A 25,002-nucleotide genomic window follows, 5' to 3' on the forward strand; every position below is an offset into this window, starting at 1 on the left:
AATGATATATGTTTACAAATGATATGTTTTCCAAACAATCGCTGTTTATTCTACTATTTTTCAAAGAATGAAGACAAAGAGTCGTTTATCGCTGTTTAGCGAGGCCGCTGTATATACTGGTTCAATGCAACGTTATGGAAATATTCCTGGTTGTTATAAGTAGCTCTTGAAAGCAAATAAGTTAGAGGTTTAACATCTTTCTGGTCGAGAATAAAAGTATGCCGTTATTGTATCGATTATGCATATAATCCCCCACTACGGCCAGAATGAGTTCATGTTTGATATGGAAATTGCATTGAATAAATAGTTGCTGCCAATTTGTAGCTGACAAGGTGTGCACATTGTTACGTTATAGATTACCACTAGAAGTGCCAGTGGCATTGTCTTATTTTCATGGACCTAACAAGACATCTCAGAGATTACACTGCTGAGAGGCTACATGTTTGTCAGGGCTGGCATCCTCGGAATTTAGGCTAGTTTGTATATGTCTTACCAACTATAGACTAATGAATAATGCCAATGCGGCATCTTTCTGACCACACAATTTACTATTCATGTAATGAATGTTTGGGAAGTATCGATACCGGGTTCCCACGTATGGTACAAACAAGAATCAGCGTTCCTGGTTTTCTTAATATGCGGCCGAAAGTAAACCAGGTTTACGACTTTTTCCACATTATGCGTTTCACATCCTTGGATATGTATTAGCACTCAGGAGAAAACGAAGTATGTTCTATCATGAGACTCTCTTCCGTGTTGTTGAGTTTTGTTAGCCGTGGGTGAAAGTGAGTAGAAAATAGGAAAAAGTCGTAAAAAGAATGAATTGTTCGCAAACTTCTGTCAAGATGCGACGGACTGTGTGAACTAGTCAGAGAAGAGAGCCGCATAAATTCTAAGTTTAAAACAGGTCTAGGTAACTGGGCGGAAGGACTAGCCAGGAATCGCTTAGGGAAAAAGTTTGTCCCTTTCAGAGAAGCAGAGCTAGCGAAGGCAATAAATGATCTTGGTTATTGACAAAATACTTAAAACAATAGCAACGAGGAAACGACGTTCAAGTTGGTTTTAAAATCATGGCACTCCCAAACCTTAAGCAAACGTCCCAGAACCTCCGAGAATAAGGAACTGTTCGCCACCATGCCAGAACAGACGGATCGTTGTGTAGCATATTTTCCAAACTTGGGTAAGGACTTTCGATTGGCGAAATTGGTTCTGGTGAGTCTACGCATATACCACACTTCCTTTTATGAGACTCAGGTAAAGAAGGCAAAATGAAAGTCAGAGCTACTTTAATAGCACAACCTCGTTCGTTGCCAGCTACCAAGTCAACAGTAAGAGTAGCTCAAAAATACGCTGCCAAAAAGATTGCCTGCCTGTGAGATTTGTCAACCCCACGCAGAAACATTCACCTTCCCAACATCTAACAGAGCGTACCAAGTGCAGTAAAAAAACAACGCATCTGCCACTGCCACTGCCACCACGTTTCATAATGTACTGATCAACACAAACGATTCAGCCCGTCTGTTCGTTGTCACCTTCGCTGTTCCAGACCTATTACAAATCCATTATTTGCACAAGGTGCGAGGTGGAGGCGAACCAGGAAAAGGCTTATTCTACGCGGGGGGAAGTGTGGTGATCTTATCATCGATGAAAAAATTTCTCTATTTATTACTTATCTAACCACCCCGGCCCAAAGCTGGGATGGTGCCAAGACCTCTATGTATCCCGCCTCAACGCCCTTTCTCGACCAGACACCTAATTGAGAAATGCTTTCAAGATACTCGAAGCCCACAGCACACACCAATGACGTGAAACGGCATCGGTTCTTATACTACCTATATGTCGGACAGATACTATTTTACAGCCGTCACTAGCGAGTGCATTAGTGTCAATCCGCCTTCCGCACTGCTTCTCAATGTCGTTCCCTACCAATGCCCCCGCAATCAAGTATGCCAAGTAAACCAAGTACGTCATGACCACAAAGGGATACGCCCAGAATGTTACCAAGATTGCACACGGGGACTACCGGCCGTCTCCGCCAATGCGCGGACGAACTCCGTACCGTCGTAACAACCGTGGCTATTTTGTCCTATCTTGCCCAGTTTCTTTTTCCCCTTTAGATTTCTTAATTTGACTCAATCTAACCCAGTTTGACCCAACTTGACCCATTTTGCCTTCATTTTACGTCATTTTGATCGAGATGAAGGGTCTCTTTCGGCCCCGCGTCAACCCCGCCAAGATGCAATTTCGTACGCATGTTTGTGTGGCGTCTCGGTCTCGCGGGGAACCGGCGGTGCGCTGCTGCTGTTTCAGTGGCCCTGTTCGTTGCATGAAGAAACGAAACGCCGGAAGTAGAAGTGTCTAGCCATCCATTACGTCAGAAAGCGATAATCCTCTCCTAGCGGGCCTCGGGAAATATACCTTTTTGGTTGGAGGATTTTGCTATATCACAACAACATAGCTTTTGCCCTTGGTCACTCCGCGATAATGGCAAGCCGAACAGTGTTTAGATCCCGATAAAGGCACCGCTACTTGGTTCATTTGCAATTAAGCTACTTATGACCACTCGTAGCAAACAGGCAAATAAACATATTAATCGGGAAAGCTTCAATTCTTGCTCTCTTTCTTGCAAATCCTGGAGTGCATACATTCACGGGTATATAAACAGATAAGAAAGTTCGTATTAGTTGTTTACGCTGGTTATTTTAGATATCATTTTTACATGAAAATATCCTGTGCCCCTAAATATAAAGAAATAGAGGAGGAATACAGAACACAAGATGACAGAATCAAAATTATCGAAGTTAAAGGCCAGATTTATTAACAGAACCAGTCATTGGGGGCTGACGGGTCAGAAACTGCGGTACTTCATAACCATCACGTCTATGACAGGGTTTTCCCTGTTTGGATACGACCAAGGGTTGATGGCGAGTCTGATTACTGGTAAACAGTTTAATTATGAATTTCCGGCCACGAAAGAAAATGGCGACCATGACAGACACGCAACTGTTGTGCAGGGCGCTACTACTTCCTGTTATGAATTGGGCTGTTTTGCAGGCTCGTTATTTGTTATGTTCTACGGTGAAAAGATTGGTAGGAAACCACTTATCCTGATGGGTTCTATAGTCACTATTGTCGGTGCAACTATCTCTACATGCGCGTTTCGTGATTACTGGGCATTGGGTCAGTTCATTATTGGCAGAGTTGTCACGGGCATTGGTACGGGCTTGAATACCTCTACCATTCCTGTTTGGCAATCCGAAATGTCTAAGGCAGAAAATAGAGGTTTGCTGGTTAATTTGGAGGGTTCTACAATTGCATTTGGTACCATGATTGCTTACTGGATTGATTTTGGGTTTTCTTACACAAACTCTTCTGTTCAATGGAGATTCCCTGTATCAATGCAGATTGTTTTCGCCCTCTTTCTCTTTGCTTTCATGATTAATTTACCTGAATCACCACGCTGGTTGATTTCCCAAAGTCGAACTGAAGAAGCTCGCTACTTGGTAGGAACGCTAGATGATGCAGACCCAAATGATGAGGAGGTTGTGACAGAAGTTGCCATGCTTCACGATGCTGTTAACAGGACTAAACACGAGAATCATTCTTTATCCAATCTGTTCTCTAGAGGTAAATCCCAAAACTTGCAGAGAGCTTTGATCGCTGCTTCCACCCAATTTTTCCAGCAATTCACTGGTTGTAATGCTGCTATATATTATTCTACTGTGTTATTCAACAAGACCATCAAGCTGGACTATAGGCTATCTATGATTATAGGTGGGGTGTTCTCAACGATCTATGCCCTCTCTACTATTGGATCGTTTTTCTTGATTGAAAAATTAGGTAGACGTAAGCTGTTTTTATTGGGTGCTACTGGCCAAGCTGTTTCATTTACAATCACATTTGCATGTTTGGTTAAGGATAATGAAGAGAATGCAAAGGGTGCTGCTGTTGGTTTGTTCTTGTTCATCACCTTTTTTGGTTTATCTTTGTTATCGTTACCATGGATATATCCGCCAGAAATTGCGTCTATGAAAGTTCGCGCATCAACCAATGCTTTTTCCACATGTACAAATTGGTTGTGTAACTTTGCAGTCGTCATGTTTACCCCAATATTTATCGAACAATCAGGGTGGGGCTGTTATTTATTCTTTGCTGTCATGAATTATCTGTACATTCCAGTTATCTTCTTTTTCTACCCTGAAACTGCTGGTAGAAGTTTGGAAGAAATCGACATCATCTTTGCCAAGGCTTACGAGGATGGCACTCAACCATGGAGAGTTGCCAATAACTTGCCCAAATTATCCTTGCAAGAAGTCGGTGATCACGGTAATGCCTTCGGTTCATATGACGAGGAATCGGAAAAGGATGATTTTGCTGAAGACAGGGTAGAAGACACTGATAACCAACTTAATGGTGATAGCTCTTCTAGTTTTTCAAACATAAAAAATGAAAACAACTCCTAAAAAGTAATCACAAATATTCCACCGGTTTACAATGCCTTTTTGTATCTTACTTGAAGGGGATTTTCAAATTCCATATTTGCGCCTTGTTGCGCCAATTTATATTCATAATTCTATACAAAAATAATGATATCATTCAGTCGTTCTGTGGTGTTTTGGAGGTTTAATTATTTTCATACCGCTCACATCGACAGATATGTCTATAAAGAAACGAAAACTTACAAAATTAATCAACTATATGGTGTTGATATATACTGATTTATGCATTTAGTTTTAATAGTATTGACTGTCCATTAATCGTAATGGCTAAAGGGGCAGAAACAATCTGTCCCAGTTTGACCATTTTCTAAGGTATTCACCGATCTGCCAATCTATCTAGCTCCGTAATGAATGTTGGCATTGCTGTGTCAATTGTTTATGGTGATATGAGCACCAATGCTTAATGCACACAGATCCGAAATAGTGCTGCTGACATTCCTGGACTTGAGAAGGTTAAAGGACAGATCACCGAATTTGGTAAGCGATTGGCTAAGTTGGTCATTCACAATGATGGAAGAGCGACCCGATTTGATACAGTCAATATCAAAAAGAGCTCTTTCAAGTTTTCTCAAACTCTATAATGGTGAAGTGTGCTTTTATAACGAAGGCTAATTTAGGAACGACTTCGGACACTGTTGATTGTATTCACCAATACAACTTGAAATCGTTAGACATCCGTAAGATCAACTTTGTTTTTGTTGCAATCGATGATTTACAACCTCATGTGTTAAAGCCTGTCATCATTGGAGTTTTTGAATCCAGTAATTATAAAAAGAAACTATATAAGTTTCGAAGGTGTTTGTGGATCCGGAAACAGGATCGAAGAAGCTAAAAATTTCGACCTACGGCCTGTTCCCGCCTGTATGTCAGCATCAATGATGATGATGGTCCAGATTCATTTTTCTCTCGCACTACAGAGCGTCATCACTAGTCCATTTCAAGAGCAGTATTTTACGGAAGAGAACGTTGTACACGGGTATAGATTTAATATTCATTGATAGAATTGAAACTAATTGATACTCAATAACGATACAAATTTTTTTGGAAATAATTACTTAGTCCTTCTTTTTTAGGCGATCTTGGTTGGTCGTTATAATAATCAGTCAAGCCTGCGGATCCAGTGACGCGGATTTGCGATATTGAAGTTCAAGAAGAATCCCCGAGGAATAGATAATTCGAAAGACACAAATGTGCCTTTCCTGCTTTTTTTAATGGGGTTTTTATGCGCTTGGCTCTCATGAGCTCTCTTTGATGTTGTAAGTACTGGTTATGGTTGTTTAATTGTGAATAAAGATATTATACAGAATGCAGAGGTTTGATATCTTTGCAATTTTGGCTAGATCAAGTCAATATAGGAAAAACGACGCGCTCTTTGTTTACCCGTTAAACTTTTTGAAAAACTATGCTCGATATAGCGAGTTTAGAATTGTTGACACATGGAATTCCAAATAAGTAGATACATATGACTACTAGCTTTATTCTCCATTGCCCGATAAACCTAGCAGAGCTCAATTGGTGAATATGTTTCTATTACCTAGAAGAGCTAGTTCAGCTTTATTGAAAACCCCAGGACTCTCTGCAAGATTCCCTTTGTTAATTAGAGGCATTTCAAACTCTTCCACTTCCCTCTCGCATACCTTGCCAAAAGAAGATGCTAGGGTATCGGTATCTCCTTCAAGACCAAAGAGGATTGTTGTCGCGATTACTGGCGCTACTGGTGTTGCTTTAGGAATCAGAATTCTTCAGATACTGAAGGCGTTGAGCGTCGAAACCCATTTGATAATATCAAAGTGGGGTGCTGCTACAATGAAGTATGAAACAGATTGGGAACCACATGACGTGGCAGCCTTGGCAACTAAGACATATTCTGTCCGGGACGTATCCGCATGTATTTCATCTGGATCTTTCCAACACGATGGTATGATTGTGGCGCCATGCTCAATGAAGTCCTTAGCTGCGATTAGAATCGGATTCACCGAGGATTTGATTACGAGAGCTGCTGATGTTTCAATTAAGGAGAACCGAAAGCTACTGCTGGTTACCCGAGAAACTCCTTTATCCACCATTCACCTTGAAAACATGCTTTCCCTAAGTAAGATTGGTGTTACGATTTTTCCCCCAGTTCCCGCATTCTATACAAGGCCTAAAAGTATGGACGACATATTGGAACAAAGTGCCGGTAGAATCCTGGATTGCTTTGGTATCCACTCTGATACTTTTCCTCGATGGGAAGGCATAAAGAGTAAGTAGTAAACCACTTTGGAAATTTTTTTTAAGTTGGTAAACTGCAGATAGAGCTGGTTCGTTACGTAACGAATCCATTTTATGTTTTAGACAATAACGTTAATAGTGAACCTTGAATAAGCGATCTGGCAACGTCATCCAAATGCGGAGTTTAGATATTTACCTACATATTTTTTCACTGGTACGAACGTTAGCAGCAGCATCATCTAATAGAATATTGCATTGGTTATACAATTCCAACCGATTCAATTGTTTTAGCAGCGTCCGGGGTTCTATCCAGTTTTGCAAAGGGGAAACTACCGTGTAAAATTATATTGTGTTCACGATACGAGCTTTGTAGAACGAAGGACGTAAGTTGGTTGCTATATCATGGTAATTTCTAACTTTACGCAGTACCCTCTACTATTGAGGTCTTAGACATAACCACTTTAAAAGAGGGATTCACACTGCATATTGCTATGAGTCAATTACAACCAGCTTTGAAATTTAGAGACTTTATTCAAGTGCTCAAGGATGAGGATGATCTAGTTGAAATCACTGAAGAGGTCGATTCAAATCTAGAGGTAGGTGCTATCATGAGAAAAGCGTATGAATCTCACTTACCAGCTCCACTATTTAGGAACGTTAAAGGCGCTTCGAAGGATCTTTTTAGCATTTTAGGTTGCCCAGCCGGCTTGAGAAGTAAAGAGAAAGGTGATCATGGCAGAATTGCTCATCATCTCGGGCTCGACCCAAAGACACCGATCAAAGAAATCATAGACTACTTGCTAGAATGTAAAGACAAGGAACCATTGCCTCCAAAGATAGTTTCTGTGTCATCTGCTCCTTGCAAGGAACACGTCCTCTCTGAAGGTGAAGTTCATTTAGATAGTCTTCCAGCACCATACTTGCATACTTCTGATGGTGGCAAGTATTTGCAAACGTATGGAATGTGGATTCTTCAAACTCCAGATAAGAAGTGGACTAATTGGTCCATTGCTAGAGGTATGGTTGTCGACGACAAGCATATCACAGGTCTGGTAATTAAACCACAACATATTAGACAAATTGCTGATGCTTGGGCAGCCATCGGTAAAGGAGATGAAATTCCATTTGCGCTATGTTTTGGTGTTCCTCCAGCAGCTATCTTAGTCAGTTCAATGCCAATTCCTGAAGGTGAATCTGAATCTGATTATATCGGTGCAATTTTGGGCGAGGCAGTGCCGGTAGTTAAGTGTGAAACCAACGACTTGTTGGTTCCTGCAACAAGCGAAATGGTTTTTGAGGGTACATTGTCCTTAAAGCAAACCCATATCGAAGGCCCATTCGGCGAAATGCATGGATACGTTTTTGAGGGACAGGCTCATCCGTGTCCAATGTATACTGTCAAAGCCATGACATACAGAGACAACGCCATTTTACCTGTATCAAACCCAGGTATCTGTACGGACGAAACTCATACTTTGATTGGTTCATTAGTGGCTACCGAAGCCAAGAAGCTTGCTATAGATTCTGGCTTACCAGTTCTCGACGCTTTTACTCCATACGAAGCTCAAGCTTTGTGGTTGGTTTTGAAGGTGGATTTGAAGAAGCTGCAAGCACTAAAGACTACACCCGAGGAGTTCTGCAAGAAGGTTGGTGAAATATTTTTTAGATCGAAAGTTGGATTCATCATCCATGAGATAGTTCTAGTCGCAGAAGATATCGACATATTCAATTTCAAGGAGGTTTTCTGGGCTTATGTTACCAGACATACCCCTGTTGCAGACCAGATGACTTTCGATGACGTCACCTCTTTCCCTTTGGCTCCCTTTGTTTCCCAGTCACCTAGAAGTAAGACTATGAAAGGTGGGAAGTGTGTTACGAACTGCATTTTTAGACAGCAATATGAGCGCGATTTTGAATACGTCACTTGTAATTTTGAAAAGGGGTATTCGAAGGAATTAGTTGATAAAGTTAACGAAAATTGGAAGACGTATGGCTACAAGTGATTGTTAACAGTTCTTTGAAAAGGTTCGTTCAGCGTATTTGTTCTCAAATTAATGACTTACATATTTTATAAACTTTACAGCATAGGTGTGTCGAATATTGRACAAAAAATGTTGTCAACTAAATAGACATTAAGAGGGAATCATGGTAGGAAACTATTACAAGAAGAGCAGGAATGAACGTTCAGGAAGCAACCGTTCGTTCGGTGTAAAACGTTGTTGAAATATGTCAAACTCATCCAAAAAAGCTCATTTGAACATAATGTTTGAAAAAGTATCGAAGGATCTTAAGATGTTGCATTGGACAGTAATTTCTGAGTTATATGTAGTGTGTGGGTGTACAACTCAGGAGATATGTTCAGCCGCACTTGAGAGCACATAAGATGAGCGGCTAACTAAGCGATAACAGGAAAGAACAGGTGAAATGACAGCGCTCCGAGGCATAGCGAATGAAAAATCTATCGCAATTATTGACCCTTTCACCAAATATGTATGAAAAAGGCTTGGTAGTCATAAGCTATTCGATATTAAGCGGGCTATTGTGTTTGGGAAATATTATATTGTAATACAAGAACGCACATAAAGGTATGAAGATACTTTCGTGAGGAAGAATCGATGAGTCTACGCTTAAAATCTTTCACAATGTTTTCTTTTTTAGATGATATCATCCCGACAGCTGTCAAAGAAGCCCCTGGTGCTATTATTTTTTCTGAGCAAGACAGGTTTCTCGGCCGACAGCTTTGCTGATATTACACTATTCTTTGTAATTAAGAAATTTTAAATTGACCATAAAAGTCCACGCAGATCCGAAGAAAAAACAAAGGCAAGTTTTGATAGACATAAAGCATTGACAAAAGGTTCAACGTTTCTGTGAAGTAAAAAACATTTCTCTCTGCCCTTTGAGTAAATTCATCAAACATTAAACTGTGCTATATATGGTAAATACTACCGAAGAATATTGAAAAGAGAAAAAGTTAAAAAAAATTCGCTAATGACAATCATAAAGACTTTTTTTCCTGACCATAGGCTCTTGTGGCGTAGGTACCGTTCTGAACAATAACATCCTGAGGACGGTAGTCAAATTTCTTGGAAAAGTAGCTGTTCAAAATGTTTTTTACACCTTGAGCATATCTCTTTTGAGCATCCAGAGAGGTACCGCTAATATGAACAGTCATCGCATTTCCTACATGGTCCTTATTATCCATAGATCTCCAAGGATGGTTTTTTGGTGCTGGTTGCTTATCCCAGACATCACCGCCGTAGCCTGCCAATTTTCCAGATCTGACTGCTTCCGCGACATCTTCGGCGACACAAATGGCACCCCTAGCGGTGTTAACCAAGTAAGCCCCATTCTTCATGTGAGAAATGAGCTGCTTGTTGAACAAACCCTTTGAATCTTTATGCAAAGGGCAGTTTATGGTAACGACATCCGACTGGGCAAGCATGTCCTCCACTTTTTCCACTCTTTGGACAATGTTGCCTCTACCATTAAAAAGTTCACTGGCCGCGTTCAATCTATTGACCGCTTCGGTAGGTAACTCCTGATAGTCATAGTACAGTAGCTTCTTAGGATTGAAAGCAACCAATCTTTCGAGAACTCTGTAACCAATTCTGCCTGCACCAACTGTTGAGATAACTTTGTCTTCCAAGTCATATACGTTTTTGGCTACACCAGCGATATCCCACTCACCATCAATCGCCTGTTGGTGACCACCATTGTAGTTTCTTATCAAAACTAAGATCGTGGCCAGAACGTGTTCTGCGACGGAGACAACATTGGAACCAGTGACTTCGGTGACCGTGATTTTTCTTTCATTGGCAGCTTCCAAATCGACATGATCAGATCCAACACCAGCGGTAATACAAAGCTTTAAGTTAGGTGCCTCGGCAATCCTGTTTCTCGAGATGTACGCTGGGAAGAAAGGCGTTGTAATGACAATTTCGGCATCTTTTAATTCTTTGTCTACCGTTGAAGTTGGCTCAGGGTCCTTGTCAGTGGTGGCGACCAATTYGTATCCCTGCTCTTCGATGAATTTTCTAACGCCAAGTTCGTTTTCAATACATCCCAATAGTTTTTCTTGCTCTTGAGCGTGTTTACCACCTTCGTAAAGAACTAACAAAACTTTTCCCTTTGACATTTTAATTTAGTTAATTTTGATCTGATTATAAATTGATGCTGTGTTAAACAGTGTTTTTTTTATGACCGCCGTTTTAGATAAATGAGTAAGTAACAATAACAAAAAATAAACAGAGAATAAACAAGTTATGCTATTGAGGACCTGGCGTTCTCTTATATACAAGTTTGCCGATTGACAAGATAGATTGGTTTCTCCAATCTCAGTTCATTAGCGGAAGTCTAAAAACGGTATCTTCCGCCTAGCGTTAACATGCATTACTGCTATAATGAAACTGGCTCGGAGTTCAACTGTCGGTACTTTCCTAGTGAGGATATGCCCGATCACAAATAGGGATATAAGCCGTGCTACGGAAAATCGGCTTTTTTGTCTGGGGAACAATTCAAAAAACAGCGAAAAGCCATAGAGAACTGGAATTGGGGCTAAATCTTTTGAAAGTCTATTCCCAGATGGCAAAAACGGGGTACCGCGTACGTAAAATTCTATCGAATAATGGGTAGCTCATGTTTAGGTTATCAAGTGTGGTAGAAAGTGGTTAGGTAGTTGGAGAGGCGATGGCAGAGCGACGGTGTGATGTCCGGAGGGTTCCAAAAACTCATGCAATTCTTGAGATGCTCCTGTTCCACTCCAGAATTAGGTCTTATACGAACAAGGTGGGCTTTACACCCCTTCTTCAAAGTTGTCGAATCATTTTCTTAATCTAGGTTATCATGCATTATTTGTTTTCAACTAATTTCAAAAAAGTGGTTAAACACACATTTTCAGCTGATTCATGTTATTTTTGATATGAAGGAAGAGAGAGGAGAATAGTAAGTATTGGATAACTGCCACTACCGTCTAAAAACTTTCTACACTCTTTCTATCTACCCGAAGTAGAATGTGTCTGTAATTGTTCAAATCGTTTTTTGAAATCAGTCTTACTGTGCGATGCCCGTAGGGTGTATAAATGAACATACGCTTCAATATGTCGCATCTTAACTCGTGTTTTAATTTTTCTTCCGACCATGCGTATATTGCTTCATAAAAAGGTGTGATCTCTTTTTATGAATGGCGCTATTTTAAAAGATGCGTAGTATGGCAAGTATCGAAACCATTACAGAATGTTGAGATTTGGCTTCTTAACCTTTACGATGGCGACTCCTTTTAAAAAGTCAATTTATGCGAGTGGTAATGCAGATTCAAGATTCATACTTTTCGTACCCGTTAGCAGTAGTGTATAGAACTATGCCCTAGATGATTGGTTTTCACCTTTTGAATTCAAATGTGCATAAGAAAGAATAATCCATTGAGAGAATTCTAGGAACTCTCGCAATTTACGCCTTCGAGATTAATTGATCAAAATTACGAACAGGGCTTGTTCTCTTCACAGTGCTGATACACTGGAATATGCAATTTTCTTGGCGCTATGAAAAAAAGTTTCCGCCTCGTACAATGCGTCATACTCTAAAAAAACTGGCGATAACTTACGTAAAAATGACCGGGGTGCAAATTTGCCAAGAAAAAAATGGAAAAAAGTGAACTCCCTTTGCTTTTAAAGAGATAGAAAATAGGAAGAAAATTATACGCGGGCTTAACGCAAATCTTAAGCTTCGAACCTTGAAGAACCAATTCTTCACGGATTAGTTAATAACATGAAATCCAATCGTCGGGGCGTATCAATCGTCGTGGGTGTACTGCTGATTGTGGGTTTTGGCTTCTATTGGAGAATATTTGGATTTTATAGCATAACGCCAATTGAGCTTTCACCTCATGAATCTGCCATGAACGTTGCTCATGTACCTGCTATACAATGGGACAATTATCATGAGTTTGTTAGGGACATAGATTTCGATAACAGTACTGCCATTTTCAACTCCATTCGTGCTGCTTTGAGGCAGTCTCCATCAGATATCCACCCCGTCGGTGTAACTTATTTCCCTGCCGTGATTACCAAGGGAACTCTGATGTACCACGCCGGACCAAAGATACCAACTACTTTTGAGTGGTTGGCTATGGACCATGAATTTAGCTACAGTTTTGGTTTGAGAGCCCCGTCCTATGGAAGAAAATCTTTGGAGAGAATGCATGGAGGGCCTGGCAAAGGTCCACATGGGAAGCCTGGCAAGGGCGCACCTGGAGGTCTTGATAATGACACGTATGGTGACCCTCCAAAAGGGGGAGGGGACAAACCCGGTTCGACTACGCAAAAAATGCTTACTTTTAGAGCAGCAAGAGACCTGAACAAATTCCTCTACCTTGATGGAGCTTCTGCTGCGAAAACCGACTCAGGTGAAATGGACACGCAGCTCATGTTGTCTAATGTTATTAAGGAGAAATTGAACCTTTCAGATGATGGTGAAAATGAACGAATGGTTGAACGACTCTATGCATCTAGAATATGCAAGTGGGGGAAACCATTTGGACTAGATGGAATTATCAGAGTAGAGGTCGGCTTTGAAGTGATTCTGTGTGATTTCTCAGCTGATAATGTAGAGCTTGTCTCTATGCTTGACATGGTTTATCCGAATGAGTATCTAGGTTTGCCATCACCAACTATCATATCAAAGGAAGGAGGTTGGCCCATAGATGAGAGCGGAAAATTGGTTGAAAGTCAACTAACGGAAGACCAAAAAGCGATTCTTGACAGAGAAGATGGTTGGGAGCAAGTTCTTTCTAACTTCAATGCTGTTAAGGGCTTCAATTGGTTAAGAGCAGGTGCAACACACGATAAAGGGGAGCATCGAATTCACCTTGACTACAGGCACTTAGTGAGTGGCATAAACAGGACTTACATCAATCCAGATCCTAACAACAGAAGATTACTCAACGATGGAATGCCATGGGAAAAGCAATTAGAAATGGTCGATGACCTCGAGAGGGCTTTGGAAGTGGGTTTTGATGCCTCCCAAAGTATGGATTGGCAGTTGGCATTGGATGAACTTGTTAATAAGTTTGCGCCATTACTAAAATCTGTCAGTAATATCCTAAATACCAATGAAGATATTAGCGAGTTGGTTGCCATCAATACAACAGCACTTACCTTAAACTTTTGTCTCAGATTTGAGGCTGCAAGTAATAATAGTGATCAATTCGGTAGTGGAAGGGACTCTGCTGTCTACCAATACGTGAGTCCATATCAAGACTTGGTAACTGATGCCGACTTTCTGGTCTGGTCATCCACTGTTAATGTTGTCAGAAAAATTGTTGATGTTATCTATCAAGTTAATGATTTACTGGTACCCGAGGTTCATTCTTATATGAAAGATAATAGAACCTCTAATGATGTGGCCAAGCATGTTAAAATTGCTCGCTCCGCTGTTGATGGCTTGATAGAATCTCTAGGGTGGATTGAGCTAAATTACCGTTGCGAGAGGCAATGTGATTGGGATGAAGTTTGCTATACGCCTTCGTGGGGCCCATCCCCAATGGGCATGGCTAACCCAGGTTCCCAGAATGAGGGATTTGGAACACACTTTGATGAATCGCGCCAGAGATTGGTCATCAACAATGAACTGCAATGCATTAGCGTAAGCTACTTGCTAGCAAATGGTAATCGTTGACCATGGCAAGTTGCGTCATATTTTTTTATCTGGGGTAGTATTACGTGTTCTTTATAAAGTTGTAAACACCCTTAAGAGCGAATATGACTTTTAGGAGCGTTTTGTGCGGATCGCGTTTGTGCAGTCTGCAGGCCGAGTTTTAATATTGTGCAGAAGGTGATTTCCAACGCCATTTGAGAACGGGTAATGAAAAGTCAAAATAGTCACATGACTGTCACATGATCATTTCGAAGCGCGCTGCTCGAGAAAAATGTTCAGCCGCACTTGGAAGGCACGTTGGCTGGGCGGCTAAGTAGGCCGTGATATTAGAAACGGTAGACATAGAAATGAAAACGCCAAAGCGAATGTTTGAAAAATTTGTTGCAGTTATCGAGAGCAACATTTAACCATTGACACTACGAGGAATGCATACTCTACATTTTGCGGTCAAGAGAGGCAGAAGAAAAGCGCCGGCTGCTTGCTCAAGGATGGAGATGAGGTAGAAAGGGCCCTTCACCATGCATTTGAGGACTATACTGGACACGAGTACCTCGATATATGATTAGAAAAATTCCCCTGAATTATTTTTTGTTGTGCTTAAAGATGTGTATACAAACACTGATCTGGAGATTATTGTGGAATATGAATGTTTTTTGCCTGGGGTTTTCATGAAAAGATTATGAATCCCTAGTTACACCTATCAAAGCAGCTAAACAAAATAAACTTGAGTTCTGGCCTCATCGCAATTTTTTCATTACAAAATTAAGTAGGTCTGAAAATTTAAAAGCTCTGAAAATAGGCCTCGCATTAGGGTTCAAACGTTTAGCGTAAGAGATATCTATGATCCGTTTACAAATATATTTTCTTCGCAACGTGAAGGTACACAGCTTTAAAGTAAAAATCTCGACCGTTTGACAATGGTCGGGATACAAAAATGCTGTGGTGGTTTTGATGACAGCACATTAAAATATAGGTACCCTGCAGAATAGCAGATAATCCGGGCTATTTTGGTGTGCCAAAATTCTTGTACGTCAAGATAATGGTGGAGATATTTGCCATGTTAAACGTCATATTTAGATGATTTTAACTCCGTTCTTTTACCGATTGTGCGTACAAATTGGTTAATAAACGGAAATAATTATTAAGCCGGTTGAATGCATTGTCGAGTAACAAAATAAAAAGCGATCATTGTTCTGTAGTAAAAACATCCATAGATCTTATATTATATAAAGATAGAAAATACATGTTTTACATTTAGAAGAAGAAATATGTGTGAAATTATTTACTTATTTTTCTAAATGAGAACCATTAGAACTTGGTGATATTCCATTTTTCTTTAGCCAGTTAATAGTACGCATGGAGAAGTTACTAAAAGCTCTTCTCCCAGCTTTGGAAATCCACAAAAGAAAGTTAACAATTCCTTCAAATCCGGCTGTCTCACTAAAATCAAAATATGCTTCTAATAGAACTGTATTAAACAACTTACGATCCATTAACGTCGGCCAAAGCATAAAATTTACTATCACGTCAGTTGGGTATCTATATTCTCAAAGTAAAGACTAACTCTATAATATTCAAATTTGGCCGGTATTCATATTTTTATTTTACAATGAGAATCAGCTATCATCAATCGATATCACTATACCAGAGTGAGTTTATTATCTGTTTTATTAGAAAATTACCAAATCGAATGTTTAAAGAAGACATGAATTAAGGTATCTGCGAACAAGAGTCAAACTGTCATCCACTTTGGATAAATTTGAAACGTAAGGTTTGATAATGTAATGGGATAATGAACAATGACAAATATAATGACGAAACAAATATGTAAAAATATTGAGTAGAATTATCGGTTCATTTTTAAGGGTTCCTATAATCTCAAGAAAAAAATTTTTTTTCTAGTACAACCATTATTCATAAAACAATCACGTTTATCATAAATCAAATTTGAAAAATTTCAGAAATTCTCGCCATAATCAAAACTGAATAATAATTTGAATATATCGATTTGAAATTTATGTAAGCTACTAAAATCAGATATCATAATGTCTATCTACATGAATAATAGCCTCTATGCCAAAATATTAACGATATATTCTCATTCTCGATCACCACAAGCCGTCTTTGCACATTGAGAACCATCTTTGTTGTCATTACAGAAGCCATGCCCCCCCATATGTATTAAATACAATTCACCGTGGACAGCATTCCTTCTTCTATATCAGGGTAATCCCATATATGCTCTGGGTCAGGATTATCAGTTACCGGCCACCCCATATGGCCCAGTATATTGTCCAAATCACTACTTCTACAGGAGGAAGTGGTAGGTTAAGACGTCGCAGGGGAAGGGACCTTCGGGAGAAAGTTTCTTTGTATCCTGCACGCTTGCAATTTTTTCCTACGAATATATCATCCCCCAAGTAATGGGATACGCGGAGGCTTGAACGTGAGATATATGGGTATAAGAATAGATACCCCAAGTAGTGGCTGAGAAAAATACCTACCATCTACAGTAATTGTTACAGGAACTGTCCAAAAAAATACATTAGCCCAACCACATCCACTAAGCTCGGTTATGGTGGCCATTCTTTAATGTGTATCGCGTAGCTGCAAGTCTCACGTATGAAAAAGAGGTTTTCTAAGAAAATTTTGTTGAGAAGCCGTTTCATTATGAACTATTCATATCATGATGTAACCCTACAAGACATATTTTCTACAGTTTTGCTGTTAAATAGTAGTGTTTTCTTTGAAGTATAGGTTTTGCATACTCGTTGCTGTATTTCCGCTCAAGAAATTCTTGCGTTATGTTAATAGAATCTAACAAATATATCTATGCCTCTTTCAAATTCTCAAAAGGAGGAATCGTGAGTGGTGCTGTTTGGGGTGATTCCAAGAATGTATGGGAGAAGTAACCAACATGATGATAGTTTAAAGTATTTATGCCACTTAACGTGTTAAACTACATATTAAAAAAAAAATGGGACAATAGGACGACATTTTTAGTTCCCCAGTTCCCTACGTTTGCAAGATTTAGGAAATGGTACAGTTTTCAAAAGCTGCGCCGGGTAATCAGGATAGGTGTACAAAAAAAGCACCAAAAAGGGGCCTTTTCAAAAGAAGTGGGCCCATGATACCCGGACCTATTGTTCTCAGAGGAAACGACCTAGAATACCCGGCTGGGGTGCGTTTCCTGGATCTGGAATTTCACCTTGGCATTAGTAGAAGGCCCTGCATATAATATATTACTGCGAAGCAGCAAAACACCCAGTATCTAAAATATGAAAAAAAAAAAAAATAACGACAACTGCAGGATTTGAACCTGCGCGGGCAGAGCCCAAAAGATTTCTAATCTTTCGCCTTAACCACTCGGCCAAGTTGCCTGCTATTATGAAATATCTAGGTTTGAATTGGCGCCAGCCCTATGATTTACACGTTTATACAAGCTACGGGAACTTTCACATTTTTATGAGTGAACGGGACGAGTTGAAGATTTAACGGGCGTGGAGAGCGCGTTGTACAGCTTCTTGCACAAGCCGAAATTGTTTTCTACCGACGCATTTTCAAGGCTTCTTTCAGCATATGATCACATCGGAAGGCGCTGCCCGAGAAAAAACGTTCAGCCGCATTTGAAGCCACGCCAGCTAYGCGGTCAAATAGGTAGTAATCGTAGGAGACGCCATAAGATGAGCGAGGAGGTAGACAGTGGGTATGATGTCTGTGAGGCGGTCCTTTTGGTCTTGGAGTATAAGTGCATGGTATATCATGGCTTAGGTGTATTTATGCAGCATTCTGTGTGTATGTGATTATCAAGTGTAGAAGTATATAGATGATTAATGAAAAGTGAGAAAATGGGGTAAAATATAAAATATTTGATGCATTATTGGAGGTGTGCTAAAGCGAGGTTATATTATATATATGGTAGTAATGATTTGGTGTGGTAACACGGTTCGTAAAAGAATCTGATGATATATGAAAACGATTGAGAGAAAGGATAAGAGGAGAGGTTATGACGGGTGGAGGGTTGAGTAGCACGTTAATGATATTTTAGTGTCCGTATGAGCGTGCGATTTAATATATTATGATATAATATGGGATTAGTCAGTACTGGGTATATAATATAGCATTTGTACAAGTCTTGTGGTGTTTGTATTATGATATGGCAGTGACGAATGTTAGAGTGTTGCGATGATTAGTGTGTATTATATTTAACGTCCGTGTGAGTATGTGCGTGTATTATTCTATGATAGTTGGGGTAGTATAGAGTATATGGGGAGTGATGGTGATATGGTATGGGGATATTATGGGCAGAGATATTCATATTCTAGTCGAGTCTGTATCAGTATGTGATGGCAATGTATAGAGAATGGTCAGGGTATTGTAGTGTGGTGGTAATAACCATTTAAATTGTATGGTGATCTTTGGGATTCCATTGTTTCTTAATGTTATAATACTATGTATATAGATTATACTAGATATTCTCCTCATGGATTTAGGAATCCACAGAAAGGAATCAATGATTTTGCATAATGTTATAAATGATTCTGTTCCTCTTTTTATATGTTGTCATTCATTGATCCTATTACAATATCAATCCTTGCGCTTCAGCTTCCATTARTTTCGACGACACTTTGAATCTTAACTTACTGGTCTTGTAGTTTATGTCATCTTTTAACACCGTATATAATAGTAATAGATGGACAATAGTTGAATCTTGTTCCAACAGTTAGGGTACTTATTTCTAATCTACTACTATTACTTTTGATAGCAATCAGAAAAAAAGTACTCAGTTGGTCTTACTTATCCTAAACCAAATCTGCAACTAGGTTACATGACACACAAACAAGTTGGATTATAACGATATAATTTTCGGTACATCTAAAAATTGTGATGAGACATACACTATCCATTCTCCGTCATACCAATCACAAGGGTAAGGACACTGACAGCCTTCTATCCCTTTGAAAGCCAAACGGTTGTACTCAAAAGGACTTTTTTATGTCGTAGAAGAGATTTTCGTCTTGCTGGTGGATTTGCTGGTGCCCTTACTTTGAAGTATGCTTTCACATGTCTTGTATTCTTTTGTTTCCTTGCAGATAACACGGGCTACACGTTTTACCGAAAAAACGATAAAAAAAGAAAAAAAAAAGCTCTACATTGTCCAGCAAATGTATGCACATTCATGCGCGTCACTACTGCTTGTCCCGACTGTAAGTACTAAATTTTTATTCTGTTAATAATACCTACATTAAAAATAGATATTTTTCAATATATCGATACTAGGGGACTCGTACATATATTGCTGTAAGATCATCACGCGACATGCCAACTCAATACTATTTAACTCTCGTCTTAATATGGCATCTCTAATTCTACTGAAGCTTATACTATAAAACGATAAAATGAAACTTTGTGCTACTCGTCCTCTGTATTATTTTTTGGAATGATTAATCTCTTATTGGATGAAAAAATGCAAAAGATAAACCCTAATGCATAAAATCCTAGATCCATCCAAAATACATTCTTAATAGAGTCACTTAAAGTATTCGCAATGGCTGAATGAGAACCGTCAAAATTATGGAGACGATAYAAAATCATGCTATCCACAGTTTCTCCTACATATGGCTCTAGATGAGCTTGTGACACTTTGTYGTGAAGGGAAGCGGAAAAAACAGTAGTTGAAAGCACACCGCCAAGAGTTGTACCTAAMGATTTCATAAATGTGTTGAAAGCCGTTATTTCAATAAAGTCCATAGCAGCTTCTGGACGGTCTTTATTWATTTGAAGTTGCGCACTCATAAGCGATGCTTGCAAAGCAAACCCGAGAGAAAACCCTGGTAATAATAAAACACCAATTTGAGTCGAGCTCGTTGAATTATTACTCATCAGTGTCATAAGCCCCGCCCCAATTACACCAAGAAAGCCTCCAAATGTTAGGAGTGGTTTGACCAAACCAAATTTTTTTGTAATCACACCACTTGCAATTGCTGCAATAACGTTRGTGATAACAATCGGTATTAAGTGAAGACCCGCTTTCCATGCACTTGATGCAAATATGAGCTGGAAAAAYTGGACAGAATATATCATTTGTCCATTATAKCCAATGCATAACAGAAATGTTACCATATTAACTATTATGACTGCTGGAGCTGCAACTAGTCGTTTCAAAAAGAGAGGCCTATATGACATGTTATCAGGCTGAGGGTTAAATTTGTGGAAAATGAAAAAATCATATATCAGAGAAAAGATAGAAAGCAAGATACCCAAAACCAGATAGACGATGACTTGGCCTGAACTCCAACTATATTTGTTACCACCAAATGTTAACCCCAATAGGAAAAGAACCAGTCCGGCAGAGCTAAGAGCAAATCCAAAAAAGTCGAATTTGAAAATTATACCGTTCACAACTCCTTTGAAACCCATTTTCTTCTTCAACTTGCTAAAATCAAAATTTGATATCATTTTCACAATATTCTTAGTTTGTTGAAGTATGCCACYACTGTTGACCTTATACGTAAGTAAAAACATGATGATCGCAAGACCACCAATGGGCAGGTTGATATAGAAGCACCATCTCCAGGTAACATGAGTTGTAAAGGCTCCCCCGATGATAGGACCAACAATGGCTGCGACAGCAAATGCACAGCTTAAAATGGAGATTACCAGTGGTCTAGATCTTTCATTAACCATTGTACAGCCAATAACAAAACAAAGCGTTTGAAGTCCACTCCCACCAACACCCGCAACGACTCTACCTACAATCAGCATATTCATGGAATCTGCAAGAGCTGCAACCAAAGACCCAGCTTCAAAAATAAGTATTGCCAAAACAAGACTATACTGGAATCCAATTATTGAGGCAAATCTTCCCCAAAGCAGACTCAAAATGGCATTAGGTAAACTGTACCCTGTAACAAGCCATCCAGTCTTGGAGTAGTTTCCAAATTGCTCAGCAACTACGTCAATAATAGTTCCCACTATCAAAATATCCAGTGCCGTTATGAAAAGTACTAGAGTCAACGAAGCCAAGCAGAGATATAGCGAAATCCCTGTCATGAAATTAGTACTATTTGTCTTTACGACTGGGCTTGAATCGCGCGATTCTGTTGTTGACATTTTTGAAGAGTCCTTCACTTCTACCATACCTAAAGCTCTTTTGACAAAAAACGTTAGTATGTCTAGCTAGCTGTACATGGTATGAAAGTCACAGAAAAAATGAATACATAGAGAGAATAAATAAATTCGATGAAAATACAGGCCTATATATTTACTTAATTGGTGTCATCCTTTGTATACTGTCTTGAAAAAAAACTTCTAAAAGAAAATAAGATAGCGGTATCTTGAAGCCGTATGCTAAACCTGTATTTGCTGGGGTGTTATTAGGTAAGCGTACATAAAGTTGCGGCTGCTCTACAGAGCAACAGGGTGTAGTTATGCAATTAATAATACGTAAATTTGTTTAGGCATTGTTTAAAAAAAAAAAAAATCACTCTGCAGTAACCTGGAGGGTACATTATTATTATTGTTGTTTTTTTCTTTTTATTGCTTTTCTTTTTATGCTTCTTTTTATAGACCGAAATGACGTGACACCACTTTTCACCYGCCGCTTTTTCTGTGAGCATTCAGTCACTCCACACAAACTTTATACTTCTTATTTGTATCGTACCAAAAAAGCAACTARAATAATTCTTCTGTAGAAACTTACACACACTTTTTCAGGTGCAYGCATGATAACTATTCCAATTTCACACACTCGTTATGTGCAAAGGAGATTATTTTCCGTACGATTAACCAAAATTGAGGTCGAGGTTGAAGGACAGTAAAACGTCCAAAACTTACAGTATCATGATAAAAAAAAACCTGGTTAATATTTGGATTAGCGTTTCACCCTCATGGTTAGAAGATTTGGGATGGATTCTAGATAACAGAGTATAATATATAGTAACAAAAAAACCTGTATAATAATAATGACGATAATGCATATAGTGCGTTRAAAAAATACACGATTGAGAAATGGAAACAAAATACAATAAATCGATACTAGCYACACTTTGATAGGAAWKAAAAATAGCAATGTATTACGACAAGAAAAACCTGCTGTTGATAAAATTAGTGTTGTGCCAAAAAACAGCCTCCCTGAAAGTGACACAATTTCGGTAAATTTCAATATGTCCAAGCTCAAAGAAAATGAACTTATATCTTCGCAGTTCAATAATATAATACTCTAGAATACTAATCTTAAGTGCCGCCTTCTTGTGYGGGTTTGGCTATAGTTTGGATGCGACACTTCGGTCTAAATACACGAGATATGCTACTAACTCATATGGGGAACACTCTTYATTACCAACTATTCAAGTCATAAATGCTGTCGTTAGTGTGGGATCCCAGATTATATTTTCTAGACTATCTGACTATTTCGGAAGAATAGAACTACTTCTGGTAGCAATCATTTTCTATGCAACAGGGACAATAGTTCAATCACAAGCTTACTCGGTAAGCATATATGCAGCGGGTGCAGTATTTTATCATTGTGGATACGTGGGTGTTAGATTACTCCTGAATCTTGTAATGTCTGATTTKCCACCTTGAAGTGGAGAATATTCTACCAGTATGCTCCATATTGGTCCAATATCATAATACCATGGGYTGATACAATTTAACGTGTAGCTGTGTTGGAGTGAGGCTATGTTATATATATGATAGTACTGATGTGATGTAATAGTGTGAGGGGAGAGGTTAAGATGGATAGAGGGATGAGTATCACGGTGATGGAAGGTGATGTAGTTATTGTAACGTCSGTGTGAGTATGCCGATTCAATATTTAATGTGTAGCTGTGTTAGAGTGGGGTTGTGATATATATAAGCATCCGTGTGATTATGCGATTTGATAATTATATTATAAATATGGAGAGTGGTAAGACGGTATGAAAAGAAGGAAGGCAGAATGCAGAAAGTTCTAGTAGAGTTKTAGTGATGATGTGTTGATATCTGGTRAGATACGTGCATTTTATATCATAAGATTGGTAGAGTAATGCTGTGATGGTATTGAGTAATTAGATGGCAGATGATATTTTGATATTTTGATATTTTGATATTTTGATATGATTTTATGCAAATATTCAGAGTGGTTGAGATGGTGGTAAATATTTGAAAGAGTAGTGGCCTGTCTCGATAATATGGCAAAAATGGAAGTATATTCTAGGAGAGGTATGTGGTATTGTAATATAAGGATAGGAAGACGGRAAGGGGGATAGTCACTGAGATAAATGGTTGTATAGGTAGCGGGATATGTGGTAGTTTTATATTTAGCATCCGTTGGAGTATGCGGGTGTATTATGATTAGARTGATCAAGGTAATATAGAATGAAGATAAGTGACAGGTATATGGTGTTATAATATCATGGTTATTAATGKAGAGATGTTGGTGATATTAAGAGTGGTCTATGAATAGTATTATATTGCGAGAGTGGTGGTCTATGTATTATAATATTCAATTGAGGGTATTCAAAGTGGTGGCATGGTAGTATAATATTATGGTTATTAAGGTAGCAGATGTTGATTAAGATAATGTGGCTAGGGTATACAGAGAAGAATGGCGGTTATAGTAATATAATATGTGATATTATAATATGGCAGTGAAGGTATTATATTTAGTGTCCGTAGGAGCATGTGACGGTAATATAATATATAGAGAGTGATGGTATTGTGTATTAGAATATATGARGAGAGTGATGGAATATGGTATGTCATAGAACGAGAGGGTATTGTGATATTATTATAGGGGAGGTATGGAGAGAGATGGTATTATGTATCAGGATATGTGGTGGTATAATACATGGTATAATGATATATAAAGAGCGATGAGTGATGGTATATGATATACAGAAAGTGATGGTGTTATATATGCRRTATATAGTATGGTCYGTCACGATAATTTATTTRGCGTCCGTATGATTATGTCRTATTATTATCATATAAAGAGAGTRATTGGTGRCGGTAATTATATATGGTATGGGATATGATATTTTCTTGAGAYTGGTCAGGATAATGAAGTATGCTATGGRGTATTGAAAGTGRTGGTATGGGAGATATGKAGAGAGATGTGTGAAGAGAGATGGTATTATGATAATATTAAAATGAGGTATGGTATGTGATGTTTAGTGAGTGATGGTATAGGGTACTATTATATCGTAATATATYGATAATGGTATAATATTCTATTGGAAGTGGTCAGGGTGATAAATTATGGTATGTATAGAGTGATGGTATTATGTATCAAGATATGTGGCGATAGGGTGTGGTGATAGGGTGTAGTGAAGGTATATAGTATTCGATGGTGTGAGTGCAAATGTGAGAATATTGCGATGTTTAAAGCGGATATATGATGTAGAGAGTCGTATTTAGTGGGGGGCAGAGTTTGGTGGCCGGKTGATGGATCAAATGTGAAAATGTCCTGGGTGTTAAGTGCTGAGGTTCGTGCCGTATATGGTGATAATGTGGTGGTATAGTGAGTGATGGGGTTAAGTGCGATGATAGATGGTCAGGTGGTATTGGAGGTGGATGAGATAAGTATAAACGATAATTGAAGTGTTGGTAAGAATTAATGATTTATAGTTGGGTATGGATATTAGGTAAAAGGATA

General features: G+C 38.9%; 5 protein-coding genes and 1 non-coding gene across 6 annotated transcripts; 4 read left to right on the forward strand and 2 right to left on the reverse strand.

Moving 5' to 3' along the window:
* Positions 1 to 2,777: 2,777 nt before the first annotated feature.
* On the forward strand, positions 2,778 to 4,463 carry STL1 (glucose-inactivated glycerol proton symporter STL1; the record flags this gene model as incomplete). Its single annotated transcript, XM_018367440.1, has 1 exon — positions 2,778 to 4,463. One exon carries the CDS (start codon positions 2,778 to 2,780, stop codon positions 4,461 to 4,463), a length of 1,686 nt encoding a protein of 561 aa, XP_018220374.1.
* A 1,557-nt stretch (positions 4,464 to 6,020) lies between these two features.
* On the forward strand, positions 6,021 to 6,749 carry PAD1 (phenylacrylic acid decarboxylase PAD1; the record flags this gene model as incomplete). The annotated part of the gene is made up of 1 exon (XM_018367441.1): positions 6,021 to 6,749. One exon carries the CDS (start codon positions 6,021 to 6,023, stop codon positions 6,747 to 6,749), a length of 729 nt encoding a protein of 242 aa, XP_018220375.1.
* A 452-nt stretch (positions 6,750 to 7,201) lies between these two features.
* On the forward strand, positions 7,202 to 8,713 carry FDC1 (putative phenylacrylic acid decarboxylase FDC1; the record flags this gene model as incomplete). Its single annotated transcript, XM_018367442.1, has 1 exon — positions 7,202 to 8,713. The coding sequence occupies one exon, from the start codon at positions 7,202 to 7,204 to the stop codon at positions 8,711 to 8,713; it is 1,512 nt and encodes a 503-aa protein (XP_018220376.1).
* Positions 8,714 to 9,708: 995 nt separating this feature from the next.
* Positions 9,709 to 10,848, reverse strand: FDH1 (formate dehydrogenase (NAD+); the record flags this gene model as incomplete). The annotated part of the gene is made up of 1 exon (XM_018367443.1): positions 9,709 to 10,848. The coding sequence occupies one exon, from the start codon at positions 10,846 to 10,848 to the stop codon at positions 9,709 to 9,711; it is 1,140 nt and encodes a 379-aa protein (XP_018220377.1).
* Positions 10,849 to 12,476: 1,628 nt separating this feature from the next.
* On the forward strand, positions 12,477 to 14,384 carry DI49_4418 (uncharacterized protein; the record flags this gene model as incomplete). Its single annotated transcript, XM_018367444.1, has 1 exon — positions 12,477 to 14,384. One exon carries the CDS (start codon positions 12,477 to 12,479, stop codon positions 14,382 to 14,384), a length of 1,908 nt encoding a protein of 635 aa, XP_018220378.1.
* A 3,277-nt stretch (positions 14,385 to 17,661) lies between these two features.
* DI49_4419 lies at positions 17,662 to 17,743 on the reverse strand. The gene has a single exon. It is a non-coding gene; the product is annotated as a tRNA-Ser (tRNA).
* Positions 17,744 to 25,002: the final 7,259 nt, after the last annotated feature.

This window comes from Saccharomyces eubayanus, chromosome XIII (assembly GCF_001298625.1).
Source record: "Saccharomyces eubayanus strain FM1318 chromosome XIII, whole genome shotgun sequence".
NCBI lineage: Eukaryota > Fungi > Ascomycota > Saccharomycetes > Saccharomycetales > Saccharomycetaceae > Saccharomyces > Saccharomyces eubayanus.